The 23,991-nt window shown below is 40.0% G+C and overlaps 2 protein-coding genes across 2 annotated transcripts in view; one reads left to right on the forward strand and one right to left on the reverse strand.

The window, feature by feature from the left end:
* The window catches only part of shkbp1 (SH3KBP1 binding protein 1), a 19,911-nt gene extending 9,029 nt beyond the window's left edge, over positions 1-10,882 (forward strand). The window contains exons 13-18 of the mRNA XM_077235547.1: positions 1,696-1,866; positions 2,690-2,845; positions 3,751-3,847; positions 6,402-6,586; positions 6,667-6,793; positions 8,281-10,882. Of these exons, the coding sequence (XP_077091662.1) occupies positions 1,696-1,866; positions 2,690-2,845; positions 3,751-3,847; positions 6,402-6,586; positions 6,667-6,793; positions 8,281-8,923 (1,379 nt within the window). The 3' untranslated portion in view covers positions 8,924-10,882. The remainder of the gene's footprint in view (positions 1-1,695; positions 1,867-2,689; positions 2,846-3,750; positions 3,848-6,401; positions 6,587-6,666; positions 6,794-8,280) is intronic.
* Positions 10,883-10,941: 59 nt separating this feature from the next.
* esrrd (estrogen-related receptor delta) lies at positions 10,942-23,840 on the reverse strand. Its single transcript, XM_077235556.1, has 7 exons — positions 23,724-23,840; positions 21,730-22,121; positions 19,126-19,242; positions 17,509-17,619; positions 17,159-17,320; positions 15,982-16,251; positions 10,942-13,701 (listed from the first exon to the last, which is right to left on the reverse strand). Exons 1-7 carry the CDS (start codon positions 23,777-23,779, stop codon positions 13,457-13,459), a joined length of 1,353 nt encoding a protein of 450 aa, XP_077091671.1. The 5' UTR covers positions 23,780-23,840; the 3' UTR covers positions 10,942-13,456.
* Positions 23,841-23,991: the final 151 nt, after the last annotated feature.

Here is a 23,991-nt window from a genome sequence, read left to right on the forward strand (position 1 = left end):
CCCTTAGCTCCTCCCCGCACAGCTCCTCCCCCACAGCTCCTCCCCCACAGCTCCTCCCTCCACAGCTCCTCCCCCACAGCTCCTCCATCCACAGCTCCTCTATCCACAGCTCCTCCCCCACAGCTCCTCCCTCCACAGCTCCTCCCTCAAAAGCTCCTCCCCCACAGCTCCTCCCCCACAGCTCCTCCCCCCACAGCTCCTCCCCCCACAGCTCCTCCCCCCACAGCTCCTCCCTCCACAGCTCCTCCCTCCACAGATCCTCCGTCCACAGCTCCTCCCCCACAGCTCCTCCCTCCACAGCTCCTCCCTCCACAGCTCCTCCCCCACAGCTCCTCCCTCCACAGCTCCTCCCTCCACAGCTCCTCCCTCAAAAGCTCCTCCCTCCACAGCTCCTCCCCCACAGCTCCTCCGTCCACAGCTCCTCCCCCACAGCTCCTCCCCCACAGCTCCTCCCCCACAGCTCCTCCTCCACAGCTCCTCCTCCACAGCTCCTCCCTCCACAGCTCCTCCCTCCACAGCTCCTCCCTCCACAGCTCCTCCCTCCACAGCTCCTCCCCCACAGCTCCTCCCTCCACAGCTCCTCCCTCCACAGCTCCTCCCTCCACAGCTCCTCCCCCACAGCTCCTCCCTCCACAGCTCCTCCCTCCACAGCTCCTCCCTCCACAGCTCCTCCCCCACAGCTCCTCCCTCCACAGCTCCTCCCCCACAGCTCCTCCCTCCACAGCTCCTCCCTCCACAGCTCCTCCCTCCACAGCTCCTCCCCCACAGCTCCTCCCTCCACAGCTCCTCCCTCCACAGCTCCTCCCTCCACAGCTCCTCCCCCACAGCTCCTCCCTCCACAGCTCCTCCCTCCACAGCTCCTCCCCCACAGCTCCTCCCTCCACAGCTCCTCCCCCACAGCTCCTCCCTCCACAGCTCCTCCCTCCACAGCTCCTCCCCCACAGCTCCTCCCTCCACAGCTCCTCCCCCACAGCTCCTCCCTCCACAGCTCCTCCCTCCACAGCTCCTCCCTCCACAGCTCCTCCCCCACAGCTCCTCCCTCCACAGCTCCTCCCCCACAGCTCCTCCCCCACAGCTCCTCCCTCCCACCGGGAGCGGTGTATTTCTGCAAATGGCAATAGGACCACAGGGAGGAGCCAGAGGAGCTTGATTTTTTCACAGATTATCTGTCTTATTCTACTGTCAGGACATAATGACAGTTTTAACAAATATTTGTTTACAAAAGTTACCTACTGGAGCTTTAAAGGCCCGTTCACACCAAGTTGATATCTATATTAGCGTCCACATTAGCGCACATTATCATTCATGATATTATAAGCGTGTGCTGCAGTTTTGCCGTCTGTGCTTTAAAAGCTCTTTAAACAAGATGGATTCTGATTGGTTGTCAATGTTTTTATCTGGGAAAAAAATTATTCTGAAAGATAATTAATTATCTGATTCCAATAATGTTGTTTCTCTGTGGCATTAATCGTTATAGTTGTGTTGTGGACTCTGCTATTCTTTTATATTTAGAACGATTTGTAAACTATCTTTATCATTGTAGTTAAGTGTACTTTTTCATTAATTTTATATTATCTGCAAAGTAGAGTTTTTTTTTATGTATACTTTTAAGATTTGAAACATAAGTGCACATTCAGTACGATTAAGCACACATGTTTTGATATGTGCTGAATGTTTGGTCTCGTGTTTGTTCAGGTGACAGTGGGAACTGGATCGAGATCGCGTACGGCACCAGTTCGGGCTCAGTGCGGGTCATAGTTCAGCATCCCGAGACGGTGGGATCCGGTCCACAACTCTTCCAGACCTTCTCTGTTCACCGCAGTCCTGTTACCAAGATCATGCTGTCTGAGAAACACCTCATCTCTGGTGAGGAGGACACGTCTCATACGCACTCGAGCTCGTTTGTGTGTGACGCTGGACCACAAAACCAGTCACGAGTCACATGGGTATATTTGTGGCAATAGCTAAAAATGCATTCCATGGGTCAATATGATCGATTTTTCTTTTATGCCAAAAATCATTAGGATATTGAGTAAAGATCATGTTCCGTGAAGATATTTCGTAAATTTACTACCATAAATATATTAAAAAATGATTTTTGTGAGTGGATGCTGGAAAATCGTGAACATACAGGTGAAACTCGAAGAATTAGAATATAGTGCATCGGTTCATGTATTTCAGTAATTCAAATTAAAAGGTTTAACTAATATATTTAGTATATATAACTATATACATATGCATAATTATGCTTTTCAGAGGGCTGACATTTCTGTATTTAAAATCCTTTTTTTTATTGATTTCATGTAATATTCTAATTTTCTGAGATTTTGAATTTGGGGTTTTCATAAGCTGTAAGCCATAATCATCAAAATTATAACTTTTGCACGATATATTCAAATTTTTCGAGTTTCACCTGTACTGTAAAAGGACAATAAAAGGCAATTTTCTCAATGTTTTTTTTTTTTTTTTTTTGCACCCTCAGATTTTAGATTTCCAAATAGCTGTATTTTGGCCAAATATTGTCCTAATGGAAAGCTTAATTATTCAGCTTTCAGACGATTTATAAATCTCAATTTCAAATAATTGACGCTAGTGTCTGGTTTTGTGCTCCATGGTCACATATGTAGAATACAGTGGACTTAAAAGGTGTAAAATCACTAGTAAAAGACACAGTCTTCCTCTGTCACAGTGTGTGCAGACAACAATCACGTCCGTACCTGGACGGTGACGCGTTTCCGAGGCATGATCTCCACCCAGCCTGGCTCCACTCCTCTCACCTCCTTTAAGATCCTCTCATTGGACGATATCGACGGTCACGGAGGCTGCGCTGCTGGCACTGAAATCGGTAAGATGAAATGATCATTCTCAAAAATGACCATATGATGCAAACAGCCTCATTCCTTTAGGACTAAAAGTGTGGAATAACTCAGATTTTTCAGTAGAAGTTTCTTTTGCTCATCAAGGCTGGATTTATTTTATTATTTATATTATAATTTAGAACAATTGTTTTATATTTGAAATGTAATGTATTCCTGTGATCAAAGCTGAATTTTCAGCATCATTACTCCAGTCTTCAGTGTCACATGATCCTTCAGAAATCAGTCTAATATGATGATTTGCTGCTCGGTGATCAATTGTGATCAGTACTCAATTATTAATAATTGTTCTTAATATTATCAATGTTGCAAACCATATTTGCTGCTTAATATTTTTGTGGAAACTGCATTTTTTTTATATAGAATAGAAAGTTGCATTAACAGCATTTATTTAATAACACAAAATCCTTTGTAATAATAAAATCTTTACTGTTACTTTTGATCTATTTAATGTGTCCCTGCTGAATAAAAGTGTTCATTTCCTATACAAAAAATCTTATATCAAACTTTTAAATTGTATAGTGCATCACATATTATACAAATATGAAGCAGCAACTGTTTTCAACATTTATAATAATCAGACATGTTTCTTGAGCTGCAAATCATCACATGATTTCTGAAGGGTCATGTGACACTGAAGACTGGAGTAATGATGCTGAAAATTCAGCTTTGATCACAGGAATAAATTAAATTTTACAATATATTTATATAAATAATATAAAACAAATTCCCACTATTACTGATTTCTCTATTTTTGATTAAATAAATGCAGTCTTGGTGAGCAGAAGACACTTTCAAAGACAAAATGTTGATATTTCTTTCTTTATTGTGCTGGTCCATGGGTCAGATGTGTTGCTGCCGCTTGTTTCTGCAGGGCCGTACGGGGAGCGTGACGAGCAGCAGGTGTTTATCCAGCGTGTGGTTCCTGACACTGATAAACTCTACGTAAGGCTCTCCTCCAATGGGAAGAGGTCAGTTTGATATAACCGCCATTAAACTGTTGTCTACATGTTACACCAACTATATTTCCAACAGTAAAGCTTCTAACTGCGTAAATGTAATGGTTAGAAATAGAGATGCACCAAGTACAATTTTATAGGCCAATTCCGATTTTTCATTGAGTTTGACCTGCCGATTCCGATTACATTTTTTCTAACCATTTTACAATGCACACAAATATTTATTTTCTCTCTTTTCTTTAGTAGAACATTTTGCATAGAAGACTTTTTGAACAGTAATCGCTATAAAATATAACTATATAAATTACTCCTGGTGTGGGAAATTCACACAGATCTGAAGTGCAGTGTTATGGAAGAACCATTTCCTTCTGTTCACATCCAATATCCAACTAAAAAAAATATTTTCTGACACAGCCTACTCCAGTTCTTGTTAAAACACACCAGACATGCAAATTCTGTGCATTTTGGGCACTTTTTGTGTGAAAACAATGAAGGGGGTTTATTCTGAGATCACACACACACACACACACACCTGAAGGGGGTTTATTCTGAGATCACACACACACACACACTAACACACACACACTAACACACGCACACACATTCCCACACACTCACACACCTAAAGGGGGTTTATTCTGAGATCACACACACACACACTAACACACACACACACTAACACACACACACACACACCTAAAGGGGGTTTATTCTGAGATCACACACACACACACACACACCCCTAAAGGGGGTCTATTCTGAGATCACACACACACACACACACCCCTAAAGGGGGTCTATTCTGAGATCACACACACACACACACACACACCTGAAGGGGGTTTATTCTGAGATCACACACACACACACTCACACACCTAAAGGGGGTTTATTCAGAGATCACACACACACACACACCTGAAAGGAGGTTTATTCTGAGATCACACTCACACACACACACACAGCTGAAGGGGGTTTATTCTGAGATCACACACACATACACACACACACCTGAAGGGGGTTTATTCTGAGATCACACACACACACACACACACACACACACTCACACACACTCACACACCTAAATGGGGTTTATTCAGAGATCACACACACACACACACACACACACACACACACACACACACACACACACACACACACACACACACACACACACACACCTGAAGGGGGTTTATTCTGAGATCACACACACACACACACACACACAGCTGAAGGGGGTTTATTCTGAGATCACACACACACACACACACACACACTAACACACACACACTAACACACGCACACACATTCCCACACACTCACACACCTAAAGGGGGTTTATTCTGAGATCACACACACACACACTAACACACACACACTAACACACACACACACACACCTAAAGGGGGTTTATTCTGAGATCACACACACACACACACACACACACCCCTAAAGGGGGTCTATTCTGAGATCACACACACACACACACACCCCTAAAGGGGGTCTATTCTGAGATCACACACACACACACACACACACACCTGAAGGGGGTTTATTCTGAGATCACACACACACACACTCACACACCTAAAGGGGGTTTATTCAGAGATCACACACACACACACACCTGAAAGGAGGTTTATTCTGAGATCACACTCACACACACACACACAGCTGAAGGGGGTTTATTCTGAGATCACACACACATACACACACACACCTGAAGGGGGTTTATTCTGAGATCACACACACACACACACACACACACACTCACACACACTCACACACCTAAATGGGGTTTATTCTGAGATCACACACACACACACACACACACACACACACACACACACACACACTCACACACCTAAAGGGGTTTATTCAGAGATCACACACACACACACACACCTGAAGGGGGTTTATTCTGAGATCACACACACACACACACACACCTGAAGGGGGTTGATTCTGAGATCACACAAACACACTCACACACCTAAAGGGGTTTATTCAGAGATCACACACACACACACACACACACACACCTGAAGGGGGTTTATTATGAGATCACACACACTTGAAGGGGGTTTATTCTGAGATCACACACACCTGAAGGGGGTTTATTCTGAGATCACACACGCACACACACACGCACACACACACACACACACACACACACACACACACACACACACACACACACACACACACACACACACACACACACACACACCTAAAGGGGTTTATTCAGAGATCACACACACACACACATACACACACACACACACACACACACACACACACACACACACACACACACACACACCTGAAGGGGGTTTATTCAGAGATCACACACACACACACACACACACACACCTGAAGGGGGTTTATTCAGAGATCACACACACACACGCGCCCATATTTATTTTGTCCATCAAAAGTGTGCTTTCACTTTAATTGAGCGTGATCACCAGCCGATCAATCGGTGCGTCTCTAGTTAGAAAACGTCCATGGTTAACATATTGAGCAACACCTGTGGGAGGGGCTAACCGTGATCTCTCTTTTGAAGGGTGTGTGAGGTGCGCTCAGTCGACGGGACGTCCATCACAGCGTTCGTGGTTCATGAGTGTGAGGGATCGAGTCGCATCGGCTCCAGGCCGCGCCGCTATCTCTTCAGCGGACACAGCAACGGCAGCATCCAGATGTGGGACCTCACAACGGCAATGGAGATCGCAGGGAAAGTGGATATCAAAGGTGACCATGGGAGCATTAATGAATATGAAATGCAGTGTGTGTGTGCTGTAATCATATGTTTGTGTGTGTGTGTGTTCAAGCTCTGGGCGGTCCCACTGAAGAGGAGCTTCTGGAGCTTCTGGATCAGTGTGATCTGGCTCTGACCCGAACACCTGACATGAGTCCTGCGGCCTCTCTCACACACTCCTCTCGCAACTCTATGTGCAGGTACACACACACACCTTCCTTTCTTCTGCCTCTACACCCTCAAACAACACACTTACCCGGGTTAACTAAAGCTCTTTTTAAATTTAAAGGATTTTTGTTTTATGTATCAGTATTTTACATACTGGTATTTTATAAATGAGTTATAAAAAAAGTCCCTTTGAAGTAAGAATTTTTCTGAGCCTATTGGCAGATATTTGGTCTTGTTTTAATCATAAACGTGTTTCATTTTGAATAATTTAGCAGAAATCAAGACTTCATATTTTAAGTCTTTTTGTATCCCCAGTAAATGTATATTGATTTAAGAATCTTTAGAAATTTGCACTGGAAAACATACTGGAGGTATGGAAAATATTTTTCTGCTGAGTGATCAGAGAAATAAAAGTTATTTCCATATTCTATTGTTTGGGAACAGAGTGATTCAAGCTACTTCTCTGTAAAATGAGTGAACAAGTAATGCATCTTTTGGAAGTTGTATTTTCAAACTCTGAAGTGTTGTAACTACAGCTCAGTGTGTTTCTCAGACAGAGAACATGTTGATGTAATTGTGTTGCCTTACGTTTTCTTTACTTGGTCTTAAAAAGTCTTATATTTACCTTCATAAAACCTGCAGAAACCCTCTAATTGTAATTACTGACTCGATAAACAGTCCCACCACTGAAACAGGGTTTCCGCAGGGCATTAAAAAGCATTAAATGGATTTAGCGAAAATGAAGGCCTTAAATAGCTTTAAAAAGCATTACATTTAAATCCTACAGGCATTAAAAATGTAGATAAAGTTTCGAAGAATTTTTTTTTATCAATTTATTTGAATATAGCCTTCAGAATTAATCATTTTCATTTGCTGTCGCAAGATATTAGTGTGATAAACACGCGGAGGAATAAAACTAGACCGATAAGACAAACGATTGCGCTGCCTATGAATGTCCTGTCTATGTGACACACACATACACAACGCAAAGAAAGACGCACAGAATACAGTCCTTTCGCGCTTAAACGAACAGTAACACACACAATTGTGCCAAAATGTCCGTTTTGTCGAGTATCCTCATAACATAAGAGCAGTCTTGAGTTAAATAAAGTCTTAAATGAACGTGAAGATGCCATTAAACTGCTATTTTAAATGTACTGTCTTCGTTTTCTACATTAATTTGGATATTAACTGTGAAATGATTGCATTATAAAATATATAAACTAGATATAAACCTACAAAAATGTGTTTTTATTTACGATTAATGGCAGAAAAAAAAATAATTGATTGACAGCACAAATGAAATGTATAATATGTGTGGTTAGTCATGGATCATGTATGGCATTAACATTTAAAAAAATGGCATTAAAAAGCATTGAATTTAATTTGAAGATGCCAGCAGAAACCCTGTGAAATGTCAGTTTGAACAGTTTTACAGTTCTAGTATTGGACTTGTGTTCTCTCCATGTCCTGTGCGTGGCACTATCTGCTTATTTGTCCCTCATGTGTTTCCGCACAGTCTCCAGTCTCAGTTAAGTGAAAGCACTCGAGCTGGCGGGGGCTTCCGGGGCCCGATTCCTCTTTCCGGCAGTCTTCCTCGTCAGGTCCCTCTGGTTCCCTTCAGTAAACCCCGAGAGCTGCCGGCCCACCTCGGCCTCAGCCAGTCCTCTCTGGCCAGCAGCGCCAGCAACAGCCCTCATCCGGGCCGGGACCGGGACGGCCTCGGGGCCATTCGGAGAGGCAGCTTCGTGGAGCGCTGTCAGGAACGAGCCAAGTGCTCGGACACGGGCGGCCTGGACCCGGGGAGGCGGAGCTTAGCGGTGTGTAGCGAGCACGAGGCTCGACTCGGACTCCGAATACCATCATCGTTCTCAGCCCTGCCAGCGCCATGTTTATCAACACCACCACCACCACCATCATCATCATCATCATCAATGACATCCGCATCAGCACCATCCATGAGAAGAGCGGCTCCTGCAGCACCGAACGCTTCTCCTTCACCCCTCAGTCCTGTGAGGTCTCAAACGCCCACGTCTCCCAGACGACCTCTGACCTCTCCCACCAGCGAGAGCCCGTCCAATGAGAACGCACCTGCGCCAGAAAGCCCCGCCTCTCCTTCTTCCACCAGTCCTAAACCTCATATGAATGAAACCAGCTTCTGAGAGGCGATTTAGCAGGAAATGTATAATATTTTACAAAATGTCAGTATCACAGGGTGCCTTATAATACTTTGAATGTGGAGTTATGAGATTATGTGTGTCGCATGTAAATGAGGTAAATATTCACATTCGTAACTTTTTCTTTTAAACAAAAAAAAAGTATGGAAGTGATTTACACTTACTCCTGACACTTTTTGCTGATGTTAATGTGAAGGCAGGATTGTTTAATCATGTTATACAAAAATGGACTGGCTTTAAAGCTGAATTTATTTTTTTGGCGTAATTATATACTTTCCAGGCGTAATATGTGAAGACAACTTAAAAATCACTGAAAAGTAGGAACACTGTGGTTCTGGAGCTCTCAAAACATTTGAGCATCAGCAACATTGGCTCAGCCAATCGAGTGAGTTTGGGGCGGGACTGTGTGTTTAGCCAACCAATGGCAGATTATGGGTGTGTCTATTCAGCCCTTATGAATTATTGATTACGTTATCAATTCCTTCTGGTGATCACACACTGCAGCTTCTGAAGGCTTTGGTGGTGTTTATACGTCATGCTGTTTAGTTGAGCACTGGTTAATGTTTCTGCATGAGCTTTCAGAATGCAAATATGTGTGAACATTGTTCAGATTAACAGGGTTATGCAATTGTGCTCGACTGCTTTTGTTTTTAATAGTCAATGCTAATACTGATATCTATAGAGCAGGGTGGGCATGTATGTATATATATATATATATATATATATATATATATATAATGGTAGCAAATAAGATGTACAAAACATAGATGAATTTAAATGAATACTTATTTTATGTAATACTTACGCAAAATTCACTTAAAGTGTTTGTAAACAAAAAAGTCCCACTGGGCAAATTTGAAACAGACACTATATTGTCAAATGATGATAATCATAAAATATCAAACAATTTGTTTATATCTGGAATAAGCAGTTCTTCTAAAATATATATATATATATATATATACATATTTATTTGAATATGTAAAAACAATGGTAACACTTTACAATACGGTTTTATTAGTTAAATAACAAACTAACAATGAACAAAACATTTGTACAGTATTTATTAATCTTTGTTAATAGTTCATAATTTGTCCATTGTTTGTTCATGTTCACAGTGCATTGACTAATGCTAACAAATACAACTTTTGATTTTAATAATGTGCTAGTAAATGTTTAAATTAACATTCATTTATATTTATAAATGCTGTAGAAGTATTGTTCACTCTTAATTAATTTTAACTAATGTAGTGAACAAATGAAACCTTATTGTAAAGTGTTACCAAAAAAAAAAAAAAGCATTTATGTCAATAACTAACAAAACCATGTGTGAGCCAGTGTAGACGTGAGTTAATGAGGACAGTAATTGTGTAAGTGATGCTTGGAGTGAGCAGCTCTGTTACACACAACACAGTGTATATTCATATATATAAATATATATTCTGCAAACATTCAATGCAATTTCCACCAATCCAGCACAGCCTCCAGTTGATCTGGTAGCTTGTGTTACACCTGAGGTTTTGTTCTGTGTGATGAAGTCTGGAGAGGATCAGTCTGCCTATGAAATGGGCTGTTACTATAGTAAAATCATCAATTACTCCTTAAAGTCGGCTTAAATTAGATTTTGGCCGAATATGAACCCCAAACCATGTAGAAAGTTGCAGTCCTGAATGATCAGTGTTCATATTATCAGCTTTTTTGTTAAAAACATCATAGTATTTTCCCCCATTTATGATAATGCTTGAACATGTGGTATATATACACCAGATATAATTCTGTTATCGTTGTGATCCGTAGATGTAAACTGAATGGTGATGATTGTAATGACACTTGGACGCTGTGAATTCAACGAATCTTGTTGTGTTGAACATGAACCATTTGATAAGTTATTACTTTTTTTTACTCTATTCCTCCTAGAACATTGAATAAAACTCTTTTAAGTTATTGTATGTATTAATGCATTCATTCAGTTATCAATATCAGGAAAAAAGCACTCTTGAAAATTCCCCAAAAATAATTTATTTCCATATAAATAACAGCAGATGGTACTTGTAATAAATAAGACAATAAATAGAAAGGCTCCATAGCTTGACAATGTAGGCTACTGCCGACTATATTTGTGTTACAGTGAGAGTTTATGATGCTGATCGATGGAACTGTTTTGCAGAAATATAATATCTAAGATATTAACCAAATTCCCAAGTCTAGACTGAAAAAATTAAAGAATAAAAAAAAGAAAAATATTGATATATCATAAAAAGCTAAAAAAAAAAACGGCAATAATTGCGTCATCTAAATCAACACCTTATAAAACAATAATCTCCATGAATTTCATATCAAATAAATAGTAAAAGATTGTGCTTCAGCAAGACCGAGAGAGATATTAACCTCTCGTCTTCAAAGTGCAGTTTAGCTGCCAAACTCCGAAGAGCTGCTCTTATTGTGACCCCTGACCTCTGTGTGACCTCTGGGGGGGGGGGGGTTAGGATTATTCTAAGGGCCCACGCACTTTTGGGCCCCCAGAGATCGATTTTAGCTGCGTTTCCACCGAAATAACCCGGAACAATTTGTCCCAGAACCTTTTTTTCCCACCAGACCTGTTGCCGTGAAGTGTAACCGTATATCTATGGCCGTGAAGTACAAAGGCAAATAGTCCGGTGACGTAGGACTGCACGCGACTTTACAGTTCCCGCAGGAACCTTCAGGGGTGGGACTTGGAGGCTGAACATGCTGATTGGTCGAGTTCATGCCGCATTTTGATTGGTTGACTCCACAGCATTTTATTTCAACCACCATATGTTGCGTTGCGTGCAGTAACAGTTTTTTAAAAAAATACGACGACGAGGTTCAGCCTTTATTAAGCTTAAAGTCCCTGTAAAGTCAAAATTAAGTATGTGTGTTCTGAGTTTGTCACACCGCTACAGACGGGATGGATGCTCCTAGTAGCTTAATTTGATTTACAAAGCCATACATGTTTGAGCCTCCAGAGCCAGAATAAAAAAGTTTATTAAACTATCCTGTGAAAAAAAATCACCACGAACTGATCCGAATGTGCACGTTATATTGTAAGGGGCGGGCCAGCCTCAGGGGCTCCAGTGCGTCATCGACAGTAGGGGCGGGGCCAGGGGCTCCAGTGCGTCATCGACAGTAGGGGCGGGGCCAGGGGCTCCAGTGCGTCATCGACAGTAGGGGCGGGGCCAGGAGCTCAGGGGCTCCAGTGTGTCATCGACAGTAGGGGCGGGGCCAGGGGCTCCAGTGCGTCAGTGACAGTAGGGGCGGGGCCAGGGGCTCCAGTGCGTCATCGACAGTAGGGGCGGGGCCAGGAGCTCAGGGGCCCCAGTGTGTCATCGACAGTAGGGGCGGGGCCAGGGGCTCCAGTGCGTCATTGACAGTAGGAGAGGGGTCAGGGGCTCCAGTGCGTCATCGACAGTAGGGGCGGGGCCAGGGGCTCCAGTGCGTCATCGACAGTAGGGGCGGGGCCAGGAGGTCAGGGACTCCAGTGTGTCATCGACAGTAGGGGCGGGGCCAGGGGCTCCAGTGCGTCATCGACAGTAGGGGCGGGGCCAGGGGCTCCAGTGCGTCATCGACAGTAGGGGCGGGGCCAGGAGGTCAGGGACTCCAGTGTGTCATCGACAGTAGGGGCGGGGCCAGGGGCTCCAGTGCGTCATCGACAGTAGGGGCGGGGTCAGGGGCTCCAGTGTGTCATTGACAGTAGGGGCGGGGCCAGGAGCTCAGGGACTCCAGTGTGTCATCGACAGTAGGGGCGGGGCCAGGAGCTCAGGGACTCCAGTGTGTCATCGACAGTAGGGGCGGGGCCAGGAGCTCAGGGGCTCCAGTGCGTCATTGACAGTAGGGGCGGGGCCAGCCTCAGGGGCTCCAGTGCGTCATCGACAGTAGGATCCAGTAGGACCCACAAAATCCTGAACACAGCAATGGTGAAAAAACGTTTAACGGTCTAAACCCCACAATTCAGTACTTCACATTTCACAGTCTTTTTAGCAATACATTTCTAACATTTTTTGAATTGCCTTCTCAGAGGATGAAATAACTGTAAAGTAGCGCTCCCTCCTAGATGAACGTGATTTCACCAAGTACCACATGTTCCTGGATCAACATTTTTGTTGATCCTGGAACAACTTTCAGATCAACCAATCAGATTTGAGAAGATTACAGTTTATGTCAAGTTTAGGCTTAGAACCAGGGTGAGTTGCTTCAACATCAGTGTTTTTCACCTATCATTTCCCTCTGATTTTAGGGAAAAGTTATGGGTAGGGTTAGGTTTAGGGGTAGGGATAGAGTAAGGACTAAATTTCTGAGGAGGAAATATTTAACCGGAGCTTCATTTAGACCCAGTTCCGGCTGTGTAAACACACCGAGTCCCAGCCCAAAGTTTCTAGTTCCTGGGGAAAGTTACCGCGGTGGAAACGCAGCTTTATTAAGGGAACGGGTGTAATAGGGGGCCCAACCTCATATTCTTTCATAAAGCCCTTTCATAAATCTCTATCACAGTGTGCGAGTCTAGATGTTGGCGTCCAGCATCTCCAGGAAGAGTTTGTGCATGGGCACGCGTCCCTGCGTGTGTATCCGGCTGAAGCAGCGAGCGGATCGGTGTGCCGTCTGTCGGAGCAGCGGGAGCGTCATGAGGAGTCTCCCGGCCCGGTGCGGTTCTGCCGGTCTCTGAGCGCTCTCGTACTCCTGAAGGGCCTCGTGGAGCCCGTCCTGGAAACACTGCACTGCGTCTGCGCACTCCACGTTCTCTGCGTCTGGAAGAAAACCATCGGCAAGGTCATTAACACATCCGATGGAGTGTTAAACGCTCTGTTGTGTTTGCTTAAACCGCGCACACTCCCATTGTTGATGCTTAATGGAGCAGAGCACATCTATTTGGCTACGCTCTTCAGATCTTTCAGTTTTCCCAGTCACATCTATTTAGCGGACCATCGGCAAGGTCATGTACGACATCCGATTGAGTGTTAAAGTCAAGTCACCTTTATTTAGATAGCGCTTTTCACTATACAGACTGTTTTAAAGCAGATTTACAGAGATAACAGGAAAATAATGCAACAGCTGAAGAAAGAAAATAGCATCATAGTCCAGCTTAAGTAAGTTCAGTGATGGTTCATTTTTGTTGCAAAAAAGTTTTTAATTTAGTTCATTTATATATATATATATATATATATATATATATATATATATATATATATATGTGACCCTGGATCACAAAACCAGTCTTAAGTCGCACAGGTATATTTGTGGCAATAGCAACAATACATTGTATGGGTCAAAATTATCAATTTTTCTTTTATGCCAAAAATCATTAGGATATTAAGTAAAGATCATGTTCCATGAAGATATTTTGTACATTTCCTACCATAAATGTATAAAACATTTATTTTTGTGAGTGAATGCAGCACAATCGAGAACATAAATGGACAACTTTAAAGGCGATTTTCTCAATGTTTCGATTTTTTTGCAGCCTCAGATTCCAGATTTTCAAATAGTTGCATCTCGGGCCAAATATTGTCGTATCCTAACAAACCATACATCAATGGAAAGCTCTCATGTGATGTATAAATCTCAATTTCAAAAAAATGACCCATATGACTGGTTTTGACATCCAGGGTCACATACTGTATATAAAACCGTGAGGTTCCACTTTATTTCGATAGTCCACTTTAGACATTCTAACTATAAGTAACATTGCAACTACATGTCTACTAACTCTCATTAGAGAATTAGTAGTAGACTGTAGTAAACTTTCAGTAAACTGTTAGGTTATGGTTAGGTGTTAGGGTTCTGGTTAGTAGAATAAGTCGACTTGTAGTTTATTGAGGGACCATGTTAGCAGATAGTAAGCATCAGTCTACTAATACTCTAATGACAGTTAGTTGACATGTAGTTGCAAAGTTACTTATAGTTAGTAGAATGTCTAAAGTGGACCATCGAAATAAAGTGTTACCAACCGGGTTGTCATCGTCCAGCTCAGTTCAGTCCTCATATAATGGTGTAAATGCAGGCAGATCAATAACATTGTTGAATATTAAAATAAATGTCCCCAACTAAACAAGCCAAAAGGCGACAGTGGCGAGGAACCAAAAGTCCATCAGTGACAGAATGGAGGAAAAACCCTTTGGAGAAACCAGACTCAGTCGCTCAGTTCTCCTCTGGCCAACAAACCAACAGAGTATATTATGATTATGATTATGATTCAGGCAACATTACAGGCCAGAAGTCAGATTGGATCAGAGCATTCAGAATATTCATCTGGTTGAAGGTCGGAGTATGGAGACGAGCTTGTTGAGGATCAGCGCCGATGGCCGACACTCTTGGGTTTGCTTAAAACTGCAGCGACTGCCATTGTTGATGTGTAATGGACTAGCAGAGCTCATCTAGTGTTTACGCTCTTCAGATCTTTCTGTGTCGAGAGCAAAAACAATGGTTTTCCCAGTGATGTCTGACTCAAATGCCCTGTGGTCAGATGCAGGCTGGGAGACACGGCTAATGGTGTATTGATCTGTGCTCTGCACTGCTGGATCCCTATTGATTGTTTTTGAGTCTGAGACTGAAAATGGGAACTAAAATGAAGTAGAATGAACTGCTATCATAAAAACCAGATATAGAGTTTAAGAAATCCCTGAACGCCTCTTAAGCAGCATCAATACAACCATAAACACATAAACCACTCAGTTAATTTAAACATAACTTCTTCGTACATCAACTACAGTCAAACTTCTGACATGCTGAATTTCTGTTTATATATTATAATCATATACCTTATAAACGTATATATATATATATATATATATATATATATAACCGTTTGATTCAGTGCTTGAAATATTTTGTAAAATAATGTTATATTATAACGATTTTCTATGAATATATATATATATATATATATATATATATATTCATTTTAAAATCAATTTATCAAGTTTTTATATATAATATATAAATATTATATATAAAAAAATAAGCTTAAGCCAAAAATAGCCTTTACATTGGGAGGCTCTGTTGAAGTGTGAGTTGTTGGTCATGTGTACCTGAGTTGGCCAGAGCCATGGCTTTGAGCGCGAGCATCTCCTCCTGGTTCAGGCTCATGTGCTGGTACCTGACGGTCAGGTGTCTGAGAGCCGTGTACAGATCCGGCAGTCCCACGGCCCGACTCTGGCTCTCGTTCAGCCGGAGGTTCTCAGCAAACTGAAGCTCGTCGGCCGAGGCCTGAGATCTCCAAACCACGTTCAGGACCAGCGTCTCCATCCAGCCGCTCTGGAGCAAAGCCATCTGATCCCCCAGAGACAGTCCCGAGAAACCTGACGCCGCCAACGGCACAGACGTGTGTTTAAATGGATATACAGTGAAACTCGGAAAATTAGAATATCGTGCAAAAGTTATAACATTGATGATTATGGCTTACAGCTTATGAAAATCCCAGAAAATTAGAATATTACATGAAATCAATAAAAAAGGATGTCGGCCCTCTGAAAAGCATAATCATGCATATGTATATAGTTATATATACTAAATATATTAGTTTCACCTTTTAATTTGAATTACTGAAATACATGAATTGTTGCACGATATTCAAATTTTTTGAGTTTCACCTGTATCAGGACTGTCAAATACAATTCAAGGACTTTTCAAGCACTACTTTCTTGGTTTTGAAGGACTACTATCAGAGATCTCGCTTGTTAAATAATATCTTTATTATCTTTCAAATTCTAAAAACTTGATAAATTACTAAATTCATCTTTGAAAACTTTGAAATTGATAAATAAAAATAAACTAATAAAACAAAATGGTACAAATAAAGTGCAGCGGATGCAATGACTGTGGTAACTTTAACCATTTAATTAATTTATTATGACAAATATATCGCTTTCTTATTCAAACTGATTTTTTCTCTCTCTTGAATATATGATTGACCCGAAGAATGAAAGCTGTATCATAATTATATGAGCAACATCACGCTCATATCCATGCGAAACAGCTCTATATCTATTCATTTCGCGTGACAAGATTGTTTTATCAATAAAATGAAAAGTGCTTGAATTATTGAAAGAAAATATAAGTGAAATTAGCTTTTAAAGTACCTTTTAATAAATATGACTGTTTTCAAGGGTTTTCAAGGACTTCAATTTCAAAAAGCCAAATTCAAGCACTTTAGGAATCCTTGTACGAACCCTGATATATTGAGCACAAACACATATAAATGTGTACCTGGTATGTGTTTTGCCCAGCCAATCATAACCAGGAGCTCCCTGTTTAAAAGGTCACATAAGGTCATCAGTGTTTTAAGGTCACTGTCAGGGGTCGCGGGGTCAGGAGTGGCTCGCAGAGGAGCCGGCTCACACACCAGCAGCTGAGAGATCACTTTGTTTCCTGGAAAGGAAAAGATGATGCTTTATTGATGAAGTTAAACCCTTAATCAGGTTAAATCCTCAAGCACACATAATCCAATGACGACAGTTACTAATACTCAGAGTTATTTTTGTTCATATTAAAGATGTACAAGTGGTTAGCAAAGGCTGCTGTGATGAATGTTGGTCCGTGTGTGTGGTGAGACTCACTGATTGGTTGTCTTGGATGTGTGTAAGGTGTTTTGGTGAAGAGAGAAAGTGCTGGGTCGGCTCTGCGCTTGTACTTCTGTCGGCCTCCTCTCACGCGGTCCATGCGCACACCTGGACAGGTACGGGAAGCAACACCTTATTTTAAGTCAAGGGTTCTACTTGTTTATTATTCTTGTCAGGACACCTTTACTAAAAAGTAAAAAGACATGCACTGTGTTCAAATATATGTTTCCATCAAAAGTTGCAAATTTAACTTGTTGGAATATTGCATAAAACGCGGCGTTTTCATCTCATATGTTGAAGAGAACTAAAACCGTCACTTCCTGGGAAATTGGCACAAAATATCTGGAATAAAAATGTTTGCTGCAATCGTGCAAGAAAATGCCAACGCTATCTCACGATCAATTCGTACGAATTTGTACGAGTGATTAAAAAGTTGCTAATTCGTATGAATTCGTACGACCTCACTCATACGAATGGGTGGGTTTAGGGGCGGGGTCAGGGGTAGGTCATTCGTACAAATTCATACGAATTGGGCAACTCGTAAAATATTTACGATTTAGCAAAAATCGTACTAATTCGTACGAGTGAGGTCGTATGAATTCGTACGAATTAGCCACCTCGTAAAATTCGTACGAATTGCCGTGAGATCGGGCTGTAAAATGCATGATATCGCAATAAAGCTGTCATGATCTCTAGCGTTCGGATGCTGGTGTTCGTGAACACAATCGTGTGAGACGCTTCTGGAGGGAATTAAACCAAATCATTCTGATCACACACTTTGACTCTGGAGTTTCAGAACCACCAAACCAACATCTGAGATGCTGCGATGCCATTGGTCCGCTGGTTAGTCCAGTTATCCAATCACAGCTGACGCCGAGGCAAGAGTTTTTGTTGCCCATCGAGGGATTTATTCGGTAAATGTGTTTATGGGCCTCAATTGAGCGCATGCGTTTTTTATGCGAATTTATGCATCCAGAGTTTATTTATAATATATCCCAAAATGCGAATATAAATAGATAGGTAGAACATACAAATCTGGGAGTGAAAATCTAATTTAAATCTGAAAAAAAAAAAAAAATGCAAAACAAAGAAACCTTATTTCATAAAATGAATAATAATTATTTAACATTGTGTTCAATTTCAATTTAAGCAGTAACTCTTTATTTATGAACAACTGCATTAGTTAACATGAAAAACAATGAAAACGATTGATAAAGCATTTATTAAGCTTAGTTAATGTTAAATTCAACATTTATTTATTATTAAAGTCCAAAGCTGCATCTGTTAATATTATTTTATGGAACTAACAATTAGCAGCTGTATTTAATTTACCAATGTGAATAATTAATAAAGACAGTAACAAATGTAGATAATGTTGACTAATGGAGGCGTAATGTAAAACATTCCCATATAAGCACATGTATGATATTCCCTCAGATTGTTTTGCTGCTAATATCTTTTGAAATATTGCATAACAAAATGAGCTTTTCCGCTAGTGTGGAATACGGTATATGGGCACAGGATATTTGTACCCATGCAAAGCAAACATCTAAAGATAAAATTAAAGTCATAGCCTTGTTGTAATGTAAAAGTGTGATGTTAACAGGAGCTGACCCTCTCTCATCATGCCGGCACGCAGGCACTTCTGGAAACGACACGCTTGGCAAGACTTCCTCCGTCTCTTGGTGATCTCACAGTCGTTCACCACAGGACAACTGTACTCGATGTTTCCTGAAACACCAACCAATCAAACTCTATTGATATTCTACATAGCGATGAACAAAGTTTTCTTCTGTGGCCTGAACACATGCTCTGAATACTTCTACAGCAATCTACTTCTCTTCAGGACTCGTCGTTCGAGACTTGTTAATATAAAACAGAAAGTTATATGCACGATTCTGAGAGCTGTGGCACTCATGAGTGAGATACTATTTATATATTTGTTTAATCACACATGAAGTCCATTTGTTCCACGCTTCACAAGCTGAGCTTTCACACAGAAATCCATAGGAGTCCAGACAGAGTTCAATTATTGATTTGCACGGCCTCATAATTTAATAATCATAGCAAGAAGTAGAAAGTTTGTGTTTTCCCAGAGGCGAGTGTATTGACGACTGTTCAACACTCATTAATGGCTGGAGAAGCAAATCCTGCATTTTTTCCCCCATTTCCACAGTTAAATATGATCAATACATTTCTGTAAAACACAACACTGGACAAGACTCTGTGTGATTAGAGCATCCATTATGTGATTGAACACTTTATCAATATATTGATATGTTAACACACACACACTTGTACTCTGTCTGCCCAAGGCCAAAGCCAATAAAAATCATCCATCTGTCAGAAACCTAATTATATATATATATATATATATATATATATATATATATATATATATATATATATATATATATATATACACACACACACACACATACACACACACACACACACGGGTCAAAAGTTTGGAAACATTAGTATTTTTAATGTTTTTGAAAGAAGTCTCTTATGCTCATCAAGCCTGCATTTATTTTAGAAAAAATAGACAAAAAACTGTAATATTGTGAAATATTATTACAATTTAAAATAATGGTTTTCTATTTGACTATACTTAAAAAATATAATTTATTTCTGTGATGCAAAGCTGAATTTTCAGCACCACTAGTCCAATCTTCAGTGTCACAAAATACTTCAGAAATCATTTTAATATGCTGAATTATTATCAATGTTGGAAACAGCAGCTTAATATATTTTTTTAACCTGTGATAACCTGTTTTTTTCAGGATTCTTTGATGAATAAACAGCATTTATTTAAAATAGAAATATTTTGTAACAATATACACTAACGTAACAAAGTTTTTTTCTTTCTTTTTTAAGAGAAATTAATACTTTTATTCAGCAAGGATGTGTTAAATTGATTAAAAGTGATAGTAAAGATTTATATTGTTAGACAACATATCACAGCCGGATTATATTTCATACATATATTTTCAAAATGCGCCAATATGCAACAATTCTAATTTTAGATAATATTATATCCTTTCTGTTATTCTATTTATAAAAAATAATTTTCTGACAAATAAAGTTTTTTTTTAAATATTTTATAAAAAATTCCAGGGGATAATCATTAATCATTGGCAACAGTTCTATCTTTACAGTAACTCATCAAATACCTCATCTTTTTTTTACTTCGTATTATTTGGTTACACTTTATTTTAAGGTGTCCATGTTACAGTGTAATTATGCATTTAATTACAGAGTAATAATAATTAGCAACATGTAGAGTTAGAGGTAGGATTAGGGTTTGTTTTAGGGTTAGTTGCGTGTAAGTTTGCAAAAATTATAGTTATTATTAAAGTAACGTAATAAGTACACTGCAAAATAAAGTGAACCTTATTTAATAATAACCAAAACCATGTCAAATGTATTGAGCACGGCTTCTGAGGTGCTGTGAGTAAAACAGCACACTGAGTCTTCACACACAAATCAATGTCAGACAGAGTTCGCTCGTGTAATATTGATCACTGCATGCATTCATTAACAGAATAAGCCCTCTCTCACACACTCCAACACTCATTTTCAGTATCAAGCTATTAATTAACATTATGCATTCTCATAGAAGTTCATACATACTTTTATTGTTTTGTGAATATAGTAAAATGTTGGTAACACACTGTCATTGTTACATATGTAGTTACTATAGTAATAACTATAAATGATGCATAACCCTAATCCTCCTAACCCTAGAGTAAGTACATGTAGTTAATTATTAATACTTAAATGTATAATTACAGTGTAACACCGACACCTTAAAATAAAGTGGGTTACACTTTATTTTAAGGTTTCATTGTTACAATGTAAGTACTGAGAAATATTAATTAACTACATGTACTTACTATAGGGTTAGGGTAGGATTAGGCGCTTCCTTTTACAGTCCTGTTCCCCATGTATATACTATGTACTTATTAGCCTATAGTAATTACAATAACTGGGTAATAACTAGGTACTAACCCTGAACCTATCCCTAAACCTACCCTTAACCCATGTACTTACCTTATATTACCCAGTACTTTCTTAGGTAATTACACTGTAAGTACACGTAAGTTAACGTACTGTAAAAGGAAGCATGTAATTACGCAAAATGTACACATATGTAACTAAAATAAAGTGTTACCATAAAGTGTAACCAATTTTGTGTGTGGTTGCAATGCGTACCTTGAATGGTTCTCTTGAAGAAGGCCTTGCACGCCTCGCACGACGCGACGCCGTAGTGGTACCCGGACGCGAAGTCTCCGCACACCAGACACAGGCGCTTGGGCCCGGCGTTCAGCGAGGGGATGAAGTCGCTGAGGAGAGACTCTGTGTGTCCCGTCGGGTGGAAGAGCGCCGGGGCGCTGGTGCTGGAGATGGAGCTGGAGCTCACCGGCGAGTCCGGGTTCAGAGACGGGTTTCGGGAGAACACGCTGTAGCCGCTGCTGTCCGACGCGCTGCCGGGGCTGAACGGGGTCGCGCTGCTGTCCAGGCCGAACGCGGGGCTCAGCGGGTCGGCTTTCAGAAGCGCGTCGGGCGGGGACGGCGGATCGTCAGACGTGGATGGATCCAAAAGGCTGATCAGGATTTAAAGTGTTAGTTTGTAACTACATTTATACTGAACTAAGAGGCTAAAGAGGTGTAACATAGTGGTAACACTTTATTTTACAATGTACTTACATATGTTACATGTAATTACCATAGTAATAACAGTAAATTATGCATCATTACATGCAACTAACCCTCAACCAAATCCTAATCCTACACTAACTCCATAGTAAGTACATCTAGTTAATTAATATTAGACTGTACTTAAATATGTAATTACACTGTAACAATGACAACTCAAAATAAAAGTGTAACCACACTTTATTTTACAGTGTCCTTGTTACATATGTTACATGTAATTACCGTAGAAATAACAGTAAATTATGCATAATTACATGCAACCCCCTCAACCAAATCCTAATCCTCTATAGTAAGTACATGTAGTCAATTAATATTAGACTGTACTTAAATATGTAACTACACTGTAACAATTACACCTCAAAATAAAGTGTAACCTAAAGTGTTACCGTAATAACTATAAATTATGCATAATTACATGCAACTAACAACAAATCTAAACCTAACCATAACCCTATAGTAAGTACACTGAGTTTATTATTATTACTCAGTAATTAAATGTGTAATTACAGTGTAACAAGGACACAGTTACTCTTTATTTTAAGGTATTTAAGTTACAGCGTGATTATATATTTAAGGACTGAATATTAATAATTTACTACAAACTATAGAGTTAGGATTAGAGTTTGTTTTAGAGTTAATTGTATGTAATTATGCATCCTTTGTAGTTATTACTAACTACATGTAATATGTGTTACAAGGACACTGTAAAATAGAGTTGCCAAAAAAGTGGAACCAAAATATTTTTATTATCATGACACACTTCAAAAATGAATGTTGTGCCACTCTGATATATATATATATATATATATATATATATATATATATATATATATATATATATATATATATATATATATACTTACTTGTAATACTTGTAATACAATATAATTATTTATTGTTCATATTTTACTTATCTAGTTTAGTATAATATAATTTATCAGAGTGGCACAACATTCATTTCTAATCATTTTGTACTGACTAGAATTTATGTATCATTTATGCATGTTTTAAAACTAAATTATGCCAAAACATGCATAAATGATACATAAATTCTAGTCAGAACATTATCATGCCAGTATACAGTTAAGATACATTTCACAGGAAATAATTGTCATAAGCATTGCATAGTGATTGTATGATAGTTAATGACAAATGAAGCATTATCTACATATTTGTATGAAATGTTTAAACAGCACCACAAACATTTAGCCCATAAAAAAAGTCAACTGAAGCTTAATTACTGGCATTTTACTGTAAAATCAAAGAGTTGCAAAAGTGGCAATTTCACTTTTTTAAAAACTCTATTACTATGAAAATTATGAAAAGAAAAAATGTAGATGAAACTCAATTTATGCTGAAATGATGGTGACAGTTATACGCACTATTACTGTGAAGTTGCACGTAAACACAGATAATAATGAAACATTTTCGACAGTGTCGCAGGTATAAAAAGACCTTTCAGTTTGAAACAGTGATAGTCCCACACTTACTTGTGCTGGTTTAGAAACTGGAAGTTCTCACTCAGGCAAAACTCCTTCAGGTCCATCACTATTTTCCCCAGGGATTGTGCGTTCGAAGCGTCTGTGAGCGAGATCGGAGCGGGATGAGACTGAACAGGACCTCAGGGGGAGCAGGTTTATTTAAGTGATGCTCGGGCTGGGAGGAGTCAAGCTGTCTAATCCAGATGCATGCTGATTAAAACCCTATTGATGGATTCTCATAACTGACAGGTCAAATCCTCGAAAACGACAAGCAGGC

The sequence above is a fragment of the Siphateles boraxobius genome, unplaced genomic scaffold (genome assembly GCF_051911475.1).
Source record: "Siphateles boraxobius isolate OS27281-9 unplaced genomic scaffold, OSU_SipBor_1 198, whole genome shotgun sequence".
NCBI classification, from domain to species: Eukaryota; Metazoa; Chordata; class Actinopteri; order Cypriniformes; family Leuciscidae; genus Siphateles; species Siphateles boraxobius.